Source organism: Glandiceps talaboti, chromosome 21 (assembly GCF_964340395.1).
Source record: "Glandiceps talaboti chromosome 21, keGlaTala1.1, whole genome shotgun sequence".
NCBI classification, from domain to species: domain Eukaryota; kingdom Metazoa; phylum Hemichordata; class Enteropneusta; family Spengelidae; genus Glandiceps; species Glandiceps talaboti.
Genome location: NC_135569.1, coordinates 10,624,286 through 10,639,716, shown reverse-complemented (window position 1 = coordinate 10,639,716; position 15,431 = coordinate 10,624,286). Strand labels below are relative to the sequence as shown.

At 36.4% G+C, this 15,431-nt stretch overlaps 1 protein-coding gene across 1 annotated transcript in view; it reads left to right on the top strand.

Annotated features, from left to right (window-relative positions):
- Positions 1-15,045, top strand: part of LOC144451197 (high affinity cationic amino acid transporter 1-like) — a 51,783-nt gene extending 36,738 nt beyond the window's left edge. The window contains exons 2-4 of the mRNA XM_078141996.1: positions 12,201-12,649; positions 13,128-14,286; positions 14,891-15,045. Coding sequence (XP_077998122.1) covers positions 12,201-12,649; positions 13,128-14,286; positions 14,891-15,045 — 1,763 coding nt within the window. The remainder of the gene's footprint in view (positions 1-12,200; positions 12,650-13,127; positions 14,287-14,890) is intronic.
- The last annotated feature ends 386 nt before the right edge of the window (positions 15,046-15,431 follow it).

Sequence of the window (15,431 nt, the reverse complement as noted above, 5' to 3'; positions counted from 1 at the left end):
GCTCACCCACCCTCGACAAGTCAAGTACTTTGGCTATGCGCACATCCTCATTAGCAAACCTCATAGATCATCATTGCCAAATGTGTGACAGTATCACCTACACTAGCTGAAACTGGATATCATTTCATCGACCAATTATCCGATACTCTATTCACTGAAAATAGTTAAAATATCAATAGTTAAACACTGTAAATATTACTTCCGGTTGGATTTTACCTATACAGTAATAAGATGAAACTGCGAATCATTGGAGTGCTGATTTTTGGGTGCGGACCCAAAATTTGTTTTATTGGATTTATTGCACCATACTAGGTGTAGTACAGCTACACAATATGTTTACAAACAGGTGATTCAATACTTGACAGGTTGTACGATAGTACGAGTAAGCCATTGTATCAAACAAAACAGTTTTTAAAAAACTGTTCCAGTTGTATTTAGCACAATTTTAATCTAAAGGTTCATGATTACACTATGCCCTTCGTCATTTTAAGGCCTCAAAGTTGATTGAGCTTTCACATTCTTTAATAACAAAAGTGTCAAGTCACAAATGAATTCAATTCCATCAAAACAACCCCATTTCGATTATCAGTTGAAACTAATGAATTATATCCATCCACGGATTAAATTTCTTCCCTCTGATGCTCCCTCAACAAACAATATACGTATTTGAAAAGGTCATGTTGAGATAACGAATTACAACCAGTAAATCATATTGAACTTTATCCAATATTTTTACATTTGACATTTTGAATGCTATGTGTTACTCCTTTTATCTTTGAAAAAGAACTTTATTTTAGTCAGATATTCTTGCTTGCATCCCTCCCCCAGCTGTGATATCCGTAAGGAGATTAGCTGGTATCAGACAGACAGACAGACAGACAGACAGACAGACAGACACCCAGACAGATAGATAGATAGATAGATAGATAGATAGATAGATAGATAGATATATAGATAGATAGATAGATAGATAGATAGATAGATAGATAGATAGATAGATAGATAGATAGATAGATAGATAGATAGATAGATAGATAGATAGATAGATAGATAGATAATGGTAGTGAGAGTTGGATCATGGGATCCATACGTTCATAAATTTCTATTCTTAAGTATTGTACATAATAATAAGATTTTTTCATCCCAAATCACAACGTAACAAGCAAACGATGCATTTTTTCTATATAATTGGGATGGGGTTTGGTGAGATGTCATTAATACTCTGGGCACATGGCAAAACAAATATTCCCTTTCGTCACGGTTTTATTTTGAGGGATGACAAGACACATTTTACACGACTTACATCATTTTTACGCGATAATATCGAGAACATCTCGCAAGAATTCGTGAATCTCAAAGGAGTGCCAAAAGAACGTGACGTACATATATATTACGCATATAAATACTTCGAAAGCGTGAGTTCTAGACACCCACGAACACTTAACTTTGTAGGAAATAAGAATGTTCGACCAATGCACCAATAGGCGGAGCAGACAAGGCGTTCATGGCGCCATTAAATATTCATATCTGAGGCAGGAAGGATTTCCTTAAGTCAGATTTTTTAAAGAATAATGTGCTTTTCTGCTTACTACAAGATTAGAAAGACTATAGAGTTTCAATTATGTGGCACAATATTTTTACATGTCTCACAACATTTCTTGTTAGGAATTATACAACAAAGTACAAGAATTTTAGTTTATACAACTTTGTTTGTTTTCCTTTGTGATTTGCAACCCACTTGGCCATAACTTAATGTGGTTTTATGGTACATTTGGTCGCTGTGAATACACGTGATGCCGTATTATGCATGTATAAAGTAAAGTAAAGCATGTGATTATTGACAATAATCACATCTCATCCGGGTACTTATTCAAATTCAATACACATACACGTTCACGCCATAAAACTGATAAGCCTCGAGATAGAGCCATTACATCACACGTGCTATCATACGAGTGTTAATAACTGTCGGCATATATCTTGAGATAAGGACTGATTCTTTGAGGTTTACAAGCAGCACCTTAAAAAGGTCTTATCTGTATTTTTACCACGATTGCTGCAGAGACGGCAATGGTCCTTTAAAGGGCTACCGCACGTCTACCCCAGAAGGTCAAAATGACATCACAGAACCACTTCTCCCTGTGCATTGTGTGCTCACTAGCGATAACGCTTTTACACGACTTTTCTATTGTGAGCCTCAACAAATACTGACCACTGTTTGATATATATGAATTTGTAAAGTCACATGATGTTTAAGAAATACGTTCTTCTAAAAGTTACAAACTCTCAAAATATTGAATATTTTTTCTCGCTATCATGTCATAATATGAAAATATATTGTTGAGTTTGTACAGTTCACCACGGCCTACTTCTGTGTTCATGTTCCGTTATGGAGATTAATATAGTGACCTTCAAGTCCACTTTATCTTCAATAATTGCAAAGCCATTTTAAAGAACTTAATAATGCAAGTGAATGGGTATATCTACAGAGATATGCTTTTTGACCTGAGAGTTCATTCAATATTTCATGAGATGTGCATTATATATTACAAGAGTGTTCACTCATCAATAAAGACCTTCAAGTTGGTATTCATTCAAAGATCAAACAGACACAGACTTGCTGTTAGAAATCTAAAAAGGAGTAGAAACTGAGACGGTATTTTTAAAAAAAAATTATTGGTACCCAAAAGTTGCCATTTTTATTCCGTTAGAAATCATACTGCAATCGCGAGATTTCGTGTGCAAGGAATGACCATGCGCTTATTTGCATAATATTACTGCGGATTATGCAGCACTCAGACAATCTGTAAATATTGGACACAGGTGGACAGTCTTGTTTCTCCTAACACTCTCCAGGGTATGATACACTGTGCATTCCCTGTGGATTTTCTACTACTTCAACATCTCTTGTTAGCTTGTCGACAATCGTGACACGCTTAGCCGTAATATAATAGCTAGCCGTAGTTTGATAAGTTCACCTATCTCTTCCATTGACGTCTGCAGTTGCGTCAATGCGAACAAAAGTACCTTTACAGTTTACTGAAGCAATGATTACAAATACTTTACAAAAATCAAACCAATTTGTTTTTAATTGTTATTTCTTTCAAAATTTGAATGTTTAAACTGGACATTAACATTAATATTCAAAACATTGAGATGGGAAATTATTGTGTAGGGAAATGATATTTATTCTTAACAAGATGAAGGGCTTGTAGGTTACTTCCACGGGTTTCATTAAACCAGACATTCGTTAATTTTCATGTGAAATATGTTTTCAGCTGCATAATTAGAATTATTGATTAAATGGCGTCATAGAGTACTAACTCATCCATACCATTATAAAAAAAGATACATTTATGAATAGTGGCAACGGGTGCCGGAAAAAGTAGAAATAGAGCAATAACATAAATCATTTCTCACGTACTGAGTAGTATTGGAATCCAGAGAGGTTTCTCTTGTTTTCCTCTGACTCTGATGAGGTACTTATAATGTTAAAGGTAATATTTTGAAAAATTGAGGATGACATTGTAGCCGTGAATATGCCGTGAGGGAATTTCTCTGGCACGGTTGGGAGTTCCGAATTCACAAATCGCGAATAGTATGCTCTAATTTCATAGATGACATACATAAATATTTAGCGAAGTAACAGTCTACGTCTACGGACTTACTACATGCACTGTTCTATTCATCATACATTGTATACCCCACAATGTATATCAATAGATAGAAACTTAGCCTAGTGGTGTGAATATGATGGAAAGGGCATTGCGTCCTTGTTAATTGCATAAAGTTATCATTCACATTCGTCAATTCTGATATATAATGACTTCAGATACAGTGAAGATATACAACGTATACTTAATCTTTTAATGATATGATTATGGATATTATATGGATGTCTGAGATGATCCCAAAGGGGCAGCATATCAATATTTTATAGATAATTAACGTCAGCAGGATGTAACTTATCTTCCTTTTATCATTCATTGCTGATCAAATTCATTACTACTTCCTTCTTGGTATGCCGTAATTAATAACAATGTATAATGACAGACATCCTTTTGCTATCGCCTGGTACGCTGTATTCCAGCTTCACGCTTGAATATACTTCTTTCGTCAATGTAGTTTGACATATATTAGTTTTATGCTGAAAAGTATTTGCCTAAAACTAACATACCAGTAAATATTTCTAGATATCAGCATAATACAAAACAGTATCGTTGAAATGTTAATATATGACTTGGAAGTGATTAGAAAATCACATAATACACTTTATCGACATACGTCTGAACATGACCTCTGACCGAAATAAATAACCAATCATCACGTTTCCAGTGACCTGTGAATGATGTAATTTAGCCCGTAAAAATTGGGTCTTTCTTTCCGTAAAACAAATTTAGTCCCTGCATTTCCTGTCGCAGATTCGCTCGTTGGAGGGATACTTTGTCCCGTGCAAAAGATTATGGCATCAAACCACTTCCATTATCGTGCTATAAATGCTATGTTGGGTAGTTCTGATGACTCAACCCGCGTATTTGTTAAAATAAATGAGTCATTATTCAGTTATGGATTAATAATTATGTAAACTTGTTTGAAAAGAAATGGTTTTGTATTCGGAAACAGTAACGTCTGTACGTTAATACTAGCCAAACACCATAATGTAAATACGTGTACTAACGTTCTGTATATTTTGACGTGAAAATGATACAAACCCATCAATAAAATGGAATATTTTGACTACAAACTAGTATAAATGAAAGCACACAAATGCAATTTGACAGTAGATGTGATGTCGATATTGGCTGCAGTCACGTGGGCATTATTGCCACACAAGACATTGCAATTTGACGCTTGACTATGCTCCTATTTTACTGCTATTTTAGACATGCTAGCTAGAGAACCAGTTTTATCCAATTCTTATAGCTAGCAGAACACAGAGTTTATAGTGCTTCAGAAACCTGTTATGTACCATGTCTTTCTACTCGTGTTCCCTTTTCCCTGAGGCGGTAGTCGTGTAGCAGGGATGTCTTTTTAGTGATTTGCCTTAAGTATGGAACGAAAATGTGTAGTGAGAATATGATTTGTTATAAAACACTTACTGCCTGGCATTATTCTTGGCACTAGTAAACGAAACATCATATTACCCTTCGTGTTGTCACGTAGCAACTATTTCACTCGGATTTCAGCCTTAGGAAATAGTTGGCGCATAAGAACTCTCGGGGTAATACACGCCTACTAGTGCCCTTCTAGCCAGGCAATAGGTGTATTATTGCCAAGTATGTGAGGGAAGTATTTAAGTTAATTAATCAAATCAGGAATCTGCATTTTAACGAACTTTTGAAATTCAAATCGACCTGTAGACTCTGCTGGGATTATTGAAAATTTATTTTTGACTAGATTATGTTATCATGAAACAATTTTTTCAGCGATTAATCATTTGTAAACGTGAAGTAAAATAGCTCAAGGTGTGACGTGCTTTCACCAAGGGTTTATTTCATTATCCGTGATATAGAGTTAAAATACTTCATGCAGTGTTTAACTTTGCAAATTGGTGGACGTTTCTTCACCCATCTCGTCAAATTGTGTCGTACATGTACCTCTGAAGACCAGTTACATTTACCGCCGAATGCACCAAAGCATAATTACGATCTGGCTAATCTCACAAAAGTTGCGATGTTAGAGAAAGCGCTTGCGCAATAGTATATTCACTCACCGTCATCAAGAATTATGTATGCATAGAAATATAGGCTAGATTGATGGTAGAAACACTCCAGTGGCACCAACAGGGATATTTAGTTGTAAATTAGTCTATAAATATCAAGCAAAACGTACAGATTTTCATCTGAGCTTCGAGCAACCAATTTCTTTATCACAAGAAAAGATGTGAAGTTTCTTAAAGGTTAAAACATGCCATGAATATAAAATGTAGGATATACAGTCATTTGTACTGTCATGTAGAAAGAATAGCCTGGATAATTAATACTCAATATTTCAAAGGTTGTCGTTGGCCATTGTAAAACATAAACATCGTAAATTCTCCATACTATTTTTACGTGACTGTGTCTTCTAACTGTTGACTTTTGTCTCTTCAATCATTGAGCATTACTCAGTCTCCTTTACACATTGTTCATTACTACGCACTTCTTTTCTGCCAACTTCATACCTGAGTCAGACATTTTACAAATTTAGATAACATGGAGGCCGTACGTTTTAGCGCCAATGGGCACATAAAGGGAGTAACGTCAGTGATCAGCACACCAGCTAGGAAGGTTCTTATGATAATAAAACATTTCGTTTCTTCAGAATCTCAAGAAGGCATAAATATATATTTTTTTAAGTACATTAAAATATGCATAAAAATGATGGAACATTATATTCTGTTGCCTTCAAGAAATCTAGATAAAACAAGCTGTGGACGTGGGTTTATACATGTAAAATAGCAGAGTAAACACCAGTCACTTCCCAACAAGTCAGAAATATCACATTGCAGTAGAAATACCACCGATATATCCATACATCAACAAAAGATAATGCGACATATCAATGTCCCAGGAACCCTTAGTCTATAGGTATAAAAGCAAACTTCCAAATAGTTTTAGAGAAGTGCAAAATGTGGGGTTTTTGGGAAAAAGTATGCAAACAATGAATCACTGCTACAAATAGAAAATTACAAATATATTTTTAATGGCTAAAATCTGATTACATTCAATCCTGCAAACATGTCAAATCTAAAGTGACAATGAATTTATATTGTTTTGACGAAATATTACTAACATTTCAAAATGACGCCAATAAACTGGAGTAGATATAGTACAAACAAACATACTATCAAAGCAAGCTAATGAACGGTTTTAGAGAAGAAGTTGAAAAAAGGAAAGGTTGATGGGTGGACTGATAACCACGTAAATCCCACAGCTCGTGTTTTATTGACAACATAGTTATGAGATTATAATTATATTATGGTTAATTAACATAAATATAAAGGTTTTCAGATCAAGGGCATATCTGAAAGTACAATGAAGTGTGACAATATGCAAATTAGAAGAATAGTAAAACAAACACGATTCAGTACATTTTCAACCTTGAGGTATAGATATGTCTTATGACAGGTGACAGAAAAAGACAAAGAAATCCGCATGTCATACTATTAGTTTGAAAGTGGTGACACATCAACTGAACACAAGTTATGACATCGAGACGAAAGCTTACTACAAATGTATTTTTCATGTTCAGCGATTTATGGAATATTCAGACGATTCCTATGAACATGTCATGCAAGAAAAGATCAACCAGGTGATACGAAAAGCATGTGTTGCTATGGTAATGTCATACATTAGGCAGTCTCACGCCTCTCTATGGATGCATATCATTTTACTTGACAATGTGTAAATTTGAGTTTAGTTTGTTTGTTGTCACGTCGTACATGCTTTTATCCACAGTAAATAGCACGTACTGTTATGTACAATGAATATAGCACAATCGCATCTGTGATCTTTCCTGTATCCACTAGTACAGTACCGTACATTGACTCAACAAATGGTGCACGCATCAGATGGAATGTCACCACAATTATTGTAAATCTATGATTACCACAGTCAAAAATTTAAGATTGGATTCTCAAAATTGGATTCTCGATGGGAAAAATCATGCACAAGTTTTGTACTTATTGTGCAGTACAAATATAGCCATGTCACAAATGCGTTTTTCAGGCCCCTGGTTCTGCAAGCTTTTACTACATGCATATAGAGATGCGTCAATCGGCAAAGAGCCGATGTTTGAACCATCATGCAATACAATATATGTTTTTGTTCTTTTAGTGGTGTCTTTATGTTTGACTGAAAATTTGTTTGTCAGGGGTTAATTTAGAAATCAACAATTCCGTACATTTAGACATTCAAAAGTTACTGAAAATACATGATTGAAGACTCTACAGCCTGTTAAGCCTTTGTGTGGTGAAAAACACAAACAGTGCATAGTGGGCAGGTGGTATAAAATATTAATCATTAATATTCAGTAGGCAAATTGTGAAATGTACAAGACAGGAAATTTGATTCTTTTCATATTTATCATGTCGAATTGTAACCATTGTTGACACAGCAAACTCCCCGACGATTGAATGTTTGAGAATCTCGTGTCACTTTCTATGACTAATGCACTGATACGTGTTAAAAGATAGTAAGATGTCTCTATTGAGTACTACAATGGGTAGACATCGTTACGACTTAAGTGATGAATAGTCACCATACACACCCCTGATACCTTCAATATGAGAAAAGTTTGACTTTCCGTCGTACGGTATCGCTTTCAAATTATAATGTTATATTAAGCGTATGTATACGTTATCTGACAGTATTTACCGGAACATGGATTCCTTATTCAGTCTCATTTTTTTTCAAATCTGCGGACAGGCGCTAAAACATGTTTACTGCAGCAATGTGTTTGAATAGGAATTCTTTTTGTATTTTGTGTTTTCTAATTGTTTACAGTTTGTGTAACATCAACATCATTCACTACAGTTGTATAGATTTAGTTTATTTGTTTTGGTTGAACTTAGCTTTCTAATTCTAAAATGTGTGTGCTTAAATATTATAAAATATTATATTGCTTCCGTTAAATGACAGCGGTGTTTCCAGGGGACAAGCTATGAATATTACAGGCGTGCCATTGTGAATGAAATGTTACGTATAGAATTTATGACTCCACATACGCCAATGACGATAATGTTGGCGCCATAATCGTTAAAATGGCTATATCCGTGTGTCGCCAAACAGAACTCTGTATCCTCTTAGCATACCATCATTTTTTTTCAGGGGAATGGTTCTTTACCTTTACGACACTTACAATCATGCATGCCTATAAATTACTACAGCGCAATTACAGAAATATCGTTAAACTGTCAAACTACGTTCGCCATTTCACTACGAGAAGAAAATTGGGCTTTCGTAAAGTTTATCATGCACAACATTTATACCAAACCTATAAAAAAACAGCGGCATTTGACATTTTTGCTTCATTTAACATTCATTCTACTTCGAAAAGAAAATTAGGCTTTGATGAGAAGCATGTTGGTGCTTAAGATGGCGATAATGGGATGTAGTGAGAGTGATTTTCCTTCAGCGTTGTTAAGATACCAAAACGATCGCTGCGGTTTGAACATACATTAATCATTGACCGGAGAGAATTGCTCGGGGCTCATTCAATATTTGCAACGGCGTTTTACAAGAGTGAATGTGAACCTATATGCCGTATTTACATGAAAGCAGTCATGGGAGGAGGAATTGTAAACGCTGTATGTTTACGCACATAGGGGCTTCCGTTTCTGCTTATGTTACCTAGCTGGAGGTCGCAACTAATGTTATTGGACTCCCATGAGATCTACAGCTGCTTCGACAGTTCCTGTTTGTCTGTGGACGGCTCAAACAAGCTTCGAAGTGAAAAGACGAGCATCAAGTTACGCCAGCAATAAATAAAATCTCATAGTTATGCCATTGACGTCACCGCTGACGTCAGAATGGACAAAACAAGCCGTTGGCTCTACCTAACTAATTGAATCCTTTCTCTCCATTCTGTTCACCGACTTTATGTGGCTTGCTATTCCTTTTAGTAATCACTTGACTTGCATATGTTACATATGACATTTTATAACACACGCGTAGACACATGCACACATACGTATGCACACACAGTGGACACCCCCCTAAAAAAAACAGGGACAAACATAGTATTAAACACACACAAATAACAGTTTTAAGGAATGAACACGTGATTGATTTCACTGACAAAATGGCTGGTCTATTCTCCTCGACATATAATGTATAACATTAGTACATTTATTCTGTCCATAATAGGTGTCGGTATATCAGTACAACCCACAACTATAAAAATTATCTTTAAAACAAATTTTGTTGCATGAATTTCGTAATATGCTGAGGTAATGTTGATTCCTATCGTTGCCATGCTTACGCACAGTCAGTAATCTTTTCATTATTACTAACATATTCATGCATAACGACTTCAATTAATACAATTCGTCATACATCAATTAAGTGATAAAAGAAATGGGTGCAGTACGAGTGGGGCAGCTGCGATAATCAAGGGCGAAATGTATTTATTTTGTTTAATGATTACATATAAATGATCAATTCAGTTATAAAATACAGGCATATCTATTAGTGTATCGGTGTAGTGGTGAGGTTTAGATTTTGAAATTACGATAAGTGCAAAATATGACTTTAAGCAATATACCTTCACTTCAGAAAATTCTAACAAATGGAGCCGGTCATTTTGATGCTTTCATGCTGTTTTCACTCAGGACACATCTCAGTGTCGATCACTTGCCAACAACGTTATACGAGTTTTCAACATCGAGAGAACTAGACACTACTCTTCAATATCCAACGAATGAGATACCGTACACAATGAGTGATGACACGATAGCTCTCAGCTACTATCTACGCCACACTTCCTTTAACGTAGTCTAACATATTTTCGCCGGCAAATGATTAAATTCGGTGTATGAATGCGATAACATAAGCACACATGTTATCTCTAGGTTATCACATCAGTGGAATGTATATACCACATTATTCAATGATAAGAAAATTAATTTCGACACGAGGAAAATGTGTGTGCAACGTGAACTCAATTCAAACGATTCAATTTAACTGGAGACAATCCCCAGGGAGTCACATATCAATGGATTCGGATGATTAGGTTCAGTGACTCTCTTCTTTCAATTGCAAGGTAGTTTTCTTTATCTCGATAAATGGTAATCTCAATAATTCTATGAATGTCATTACCCTTTCCAATAATATGTAATAATGGGTTCTAGGAGTAGATTTGACGATATGCAAAGCACGTCTTTTGTGTCAGGCTAATTGGTTGTGTGGTCTTGGCACGCACACACAAACATACATACTGGTATGCGAAGGCGGGGGTTGATTTTATCTAATTAGTAACGTTATTAGGGGAACACAGAAAAATCATGTTTACCAGTTCTACAATTGACGACCTCTCCTTTACCCAAATAGTCTCGTCTCCCCAAGACTCTCGTTTGGGATAGTCTCGTAGGCAGAGCCTCTAGCGGCGAGAGGCTGGGTAACCGAGACTATTGCCCAAACGATGCTTGGCCATGTTTCAAGATGTATTTATCTCTTAACTATGTCTGCATCCCAGAATGCTTCATCCAGCAGGCCTTTTCCAAGCCGGCTATGCCAACTTAATTAAATTGTTTTAGGGGAGGGGGAAAGCACGTTGCAGAGTTGAGGAAGTAACATTTCTGGTTCCCTAGGTATGAAGACATGTGGCTAAGATAAAACTAACTTCGCTTTTATTCAGCTTCAATTTATTAAACAGCTTGTATTGTCTGGATCTACATGAGTGATCGATTTGAGTGCAACATCTATACCATAGCGACTTCAGATATTGAAATTATATGATAAACAATATGATAGAGAGAGATAGAGTTAAAAACAGCCCTTTTCCTAGTGCTGGCATAATAAAAAGGGCTACATATGTTCATTCCTCACAAAAAGTTTTGTATAACAATATCTAAATTTGATACAAACTCATGCATTGAACTCAATGATAAATAATAAGATCCGAATTTTTGTTACGAAAGTATTGGTTTTTTGACCGTTGAGGGCGTCACATTCACCTTTGCTGTTTCTTACAGTATTACATTCCACCATAGACCTACACTTCCACGCATCCATTGTATTTTTACGCATTTAATGATTGAATGTCTGATACCATTGTTGTTAACACATATAGAATTGCCAAAATGAGATGATATAGGGTTAACTACAGTCAGTAGTCGAGATAAAGATATGTACATTATGAACGATAGAACATATCAGGCCTTGTATTCACGTCTTCACTGTTGAACTTATTTTCTGGTGGGTTTTTTTGTTTTTTTGTTTTTTTGTTTGTTTGTTTTTTTACCTCAGCGAGGTTTTTCTTTTCGACTACCCAATGCCACTCAATTGCCATTTTCACTATATATTGTAATGTTGTAATCGAGTTGTATCTTCAGCAATATTTTAAATACATTTGATAATTCACATTTTCTATACCACCTTCCCACGAAAGAAATACTTTTCGAATTGTTATTTCATGAGATTGCATATCTATCAACTATCTCAGTCCACACAAATGTTTGAAAGCAATGAATTTCAAATCGACATGTTTTCTGTTCTTAGGTCTGTGCTATGCTGAATTTGGTGCAAGAATACCTAAAACTGGTTCTGCCTACACCTACTGTTACATCACTGTGGGTGAACTATGGGCGTTTGTGATTGGCTGGAACATGATCATGGAGAATATGATTGGTGCAGCGTCAGTAGGAAAGGCTTGGAGTCAGTACTTTGATTCTATTTTGAATAATACTATCAGTCACTCCATACGTACGACAGTTGGTGATTTCCATCAACCATGGCTAGGACAGTATCCGGACTTCTTCGCATTCTCGCTCCTGATAGTAATCACTGTCGTAGTAGCAGTCGGAGTCAAAATGTCATCAGTTGTCACAAGTGTTCTAACCGTTATCAATCTCTTGGTCATAGCTTTTATAATTGGTGCTGGATGTTTCTTCATTGATGGTGACAACTGGACAGGAGGGGATGGATTCTTTCCCTATGGTGCATCAGGGGTAAGAAATGATTCGTTATCACCCAGTGTAACCTTTAAAGAAAAAGCCGCAGTTATTTCTGACTTCAACACACTTGTATTGATCACTTTTTCGTACACCATGAAGTGCATTGAATTGTTTTAACTGTTGAATATATGGAAATATGGAAATGAGGGTTCGAAGGTGATGTTTAGTCAATCAATTAGCTAGAGATATGCTTAATTGGGATTTGAAGGCGGTGTTATTTTTTCCAATTGATCTATAGTGAATTAGTGTTTAGTGGCTGCGCATGCGTACTTTAAATTGTGTTGAAAGTAGATTAACGTTCGGAATGTTAAAAATGTCTCCTGTTGCATGCTATGTCTGATAATAATGTGGTAATGTGTCGAAGTAGTTGTGTACTGTTTTGCTGCTAATGTTACGATGCCATATTCGCAAGCAATGAATATGCACCTAAATTTGTTTAATTAAAAAAAATCTGATTCTTTCGTTTTTTTAGGTACTATCTGGAGCTGCAACATGCTTCTATGCTTTTGTCGGTTTTGATGTCATAGCAACATCTGGTGAAGAGGCTCGAAATCCTGGTCGTACAATTCCCATCGCTATCGTTCTCACTTTAATCGTCTGCTTCCTCGCCTATTTTGGTGTGTCCGCCATTATGACGTTGATGGAGCCATATTCGAAGTTATCCTATTCGGCGCCATTGGCTGAAGTTTTCTTTCAACGCGGTTTACCAGCGGCTAAATACGTCATTGCAGTGGGGGCGCTGTGTGGTCTAACAGCTTCCATGATGGGTTCCATCTTTCCTCTACCACGAATCATATTTGCCATGGCTAGAGATGGGTTAATATTTGCTTTTCTTGGGATTGTTAACAAGACGACATCTACTCCAATTTGGGCTACCCTTTGTGCTGGTGTCTTGACCGCTGTTCTGGCAATGCTCCTTGATCTGCAACAACTTGTCGAAATGATGTCTATAGGTACCCTGATGGCATATGCATTGGTGGCTATGTGTGTCTTGATTCTACGTTACCAGCCCGGACACACTGGTCTTGGAAAGGAGGAGAACTTGGAATTCGCAAGTCAACAGGCGAAAGTTGGTGAGAAAACTGGTCTTGTGTCGTCAAAAAGTGACCAATCCATTGCTAAATATACCCAACAAGAGAGCGGGGCAGTCAAGCGACCCGCCTCATCGGATGCTATCGGATCAATTGGTGGACAGGCCGAATCATCTTTCTCGGATACGACAGGTGATATGAAAAGTAAACTTGTGATAAACGAAGGAACAGATCTCCCGTCAGACAAAGAAAAGAACGAAAAAGAGAAAAGTCAACCATCTTTGAAATCAAGTCGTTTTGTACTGTGGTGCACTATCGTGTCTGTAATTTTACTAATTGCATTCTGTGCTCATATTATCTTTGCTACTGATTACATCGTTAAACAGAGCTGGTGGGCTATTCTACTTACCTGCATCATTGGAGCAGCACTGTCCTGCCTAGTAGTTCTCATCGCCCGGCAACCACAGAATGATATGAAACTATCTTTCAAAGTTCCTCTGGTTCCATATATACCAGTATTATCCATTTTCATCAATGTTTACCTGATGTTGAAACTCTCTGTGGCTACATGGATACGATTTGGGATCTGGATGGTGATTGGTATGTATTGTCATATGATAATTACAAACTGTATATATTTTGTGTTTATGATTTTTGAAATGACAATATCACTTGAAATATTTCCCATGACGGACAAATCATCGTCTAAAGTAATTTTTCCATTATATTTGGTATTGTTTATTATTTCTCAGTGACAGTAAACTACCCTGTTACTGTCTTATGCCGTACAGGTCTATTTATTTTATCGTGCGTGCGTGCATGCATGCATGGATGGATGGATGGATGGATGGATGGATGGATGGATGGATGTATGTATGTATGTATGTATGTATGTATGTATGTATGTATGTATGTATGTATGTGTGTATGTATGTATGTTTTCATTCGTATATTGTCAATCGGTCACTAAGTCAGTGTGTGTGTGTGTGTGTGTGTGAGTCTGTCTGTCTGTCTGTCTGTCTGTCTGTCTGTCTGTCTGTCTGTCTGTCGGTTCATTCAGCCATCCTTTCATTCATTTATTCCCTCGTACTCACCTCCATTACCATTACCCATCTTATTTCTCATTTCCGTTTCAATGATTCGCTGTCTTCCTTCTAAATCACTTTCTCCGTTTTTCTTTTCTTTTCTTTTCTCTTCTAACTAGGTATGTTTATATATTTCTTCTACGGAATAAAACACAGCTCTGAAAACAACACACTAGCGCCATCCATAAGTTCTGATATTCTACTCAAAGGAGAACAACCTAAACTTCAAGATGCCGCTACTCTCGAAGAATCGACGTACAAGGACGACAACTAACGAAGATTTACCGATGTCACAGTGGCCTCCGATGACAATTACAGAACTTATTGAATGTTAACAAAATATCGAAACACAAAACAATAACTGCAAAATCCTGATGTCCAAAATACTGGTGATTATAGCATATTTCCCATCTGTATGGGGGGGGGGGCAGTAAACCCGCTATGCCTGAAATATCATAAACGTTAACGCAGACCCAAAACTGTCACCAGAGGGCGGTATAACCTTATCACCTTGGTATCGTTTTGTTGGCTAGGACATAAGCAACAATCTTTTCTCAATAAGAATAGACAATAAATACCTATATCTTAATTTTCAATTGACATGATTTTTTTTGCTGTACGAGAAATCATCCCATTCCAAAAATCGATATTTTGTTAACT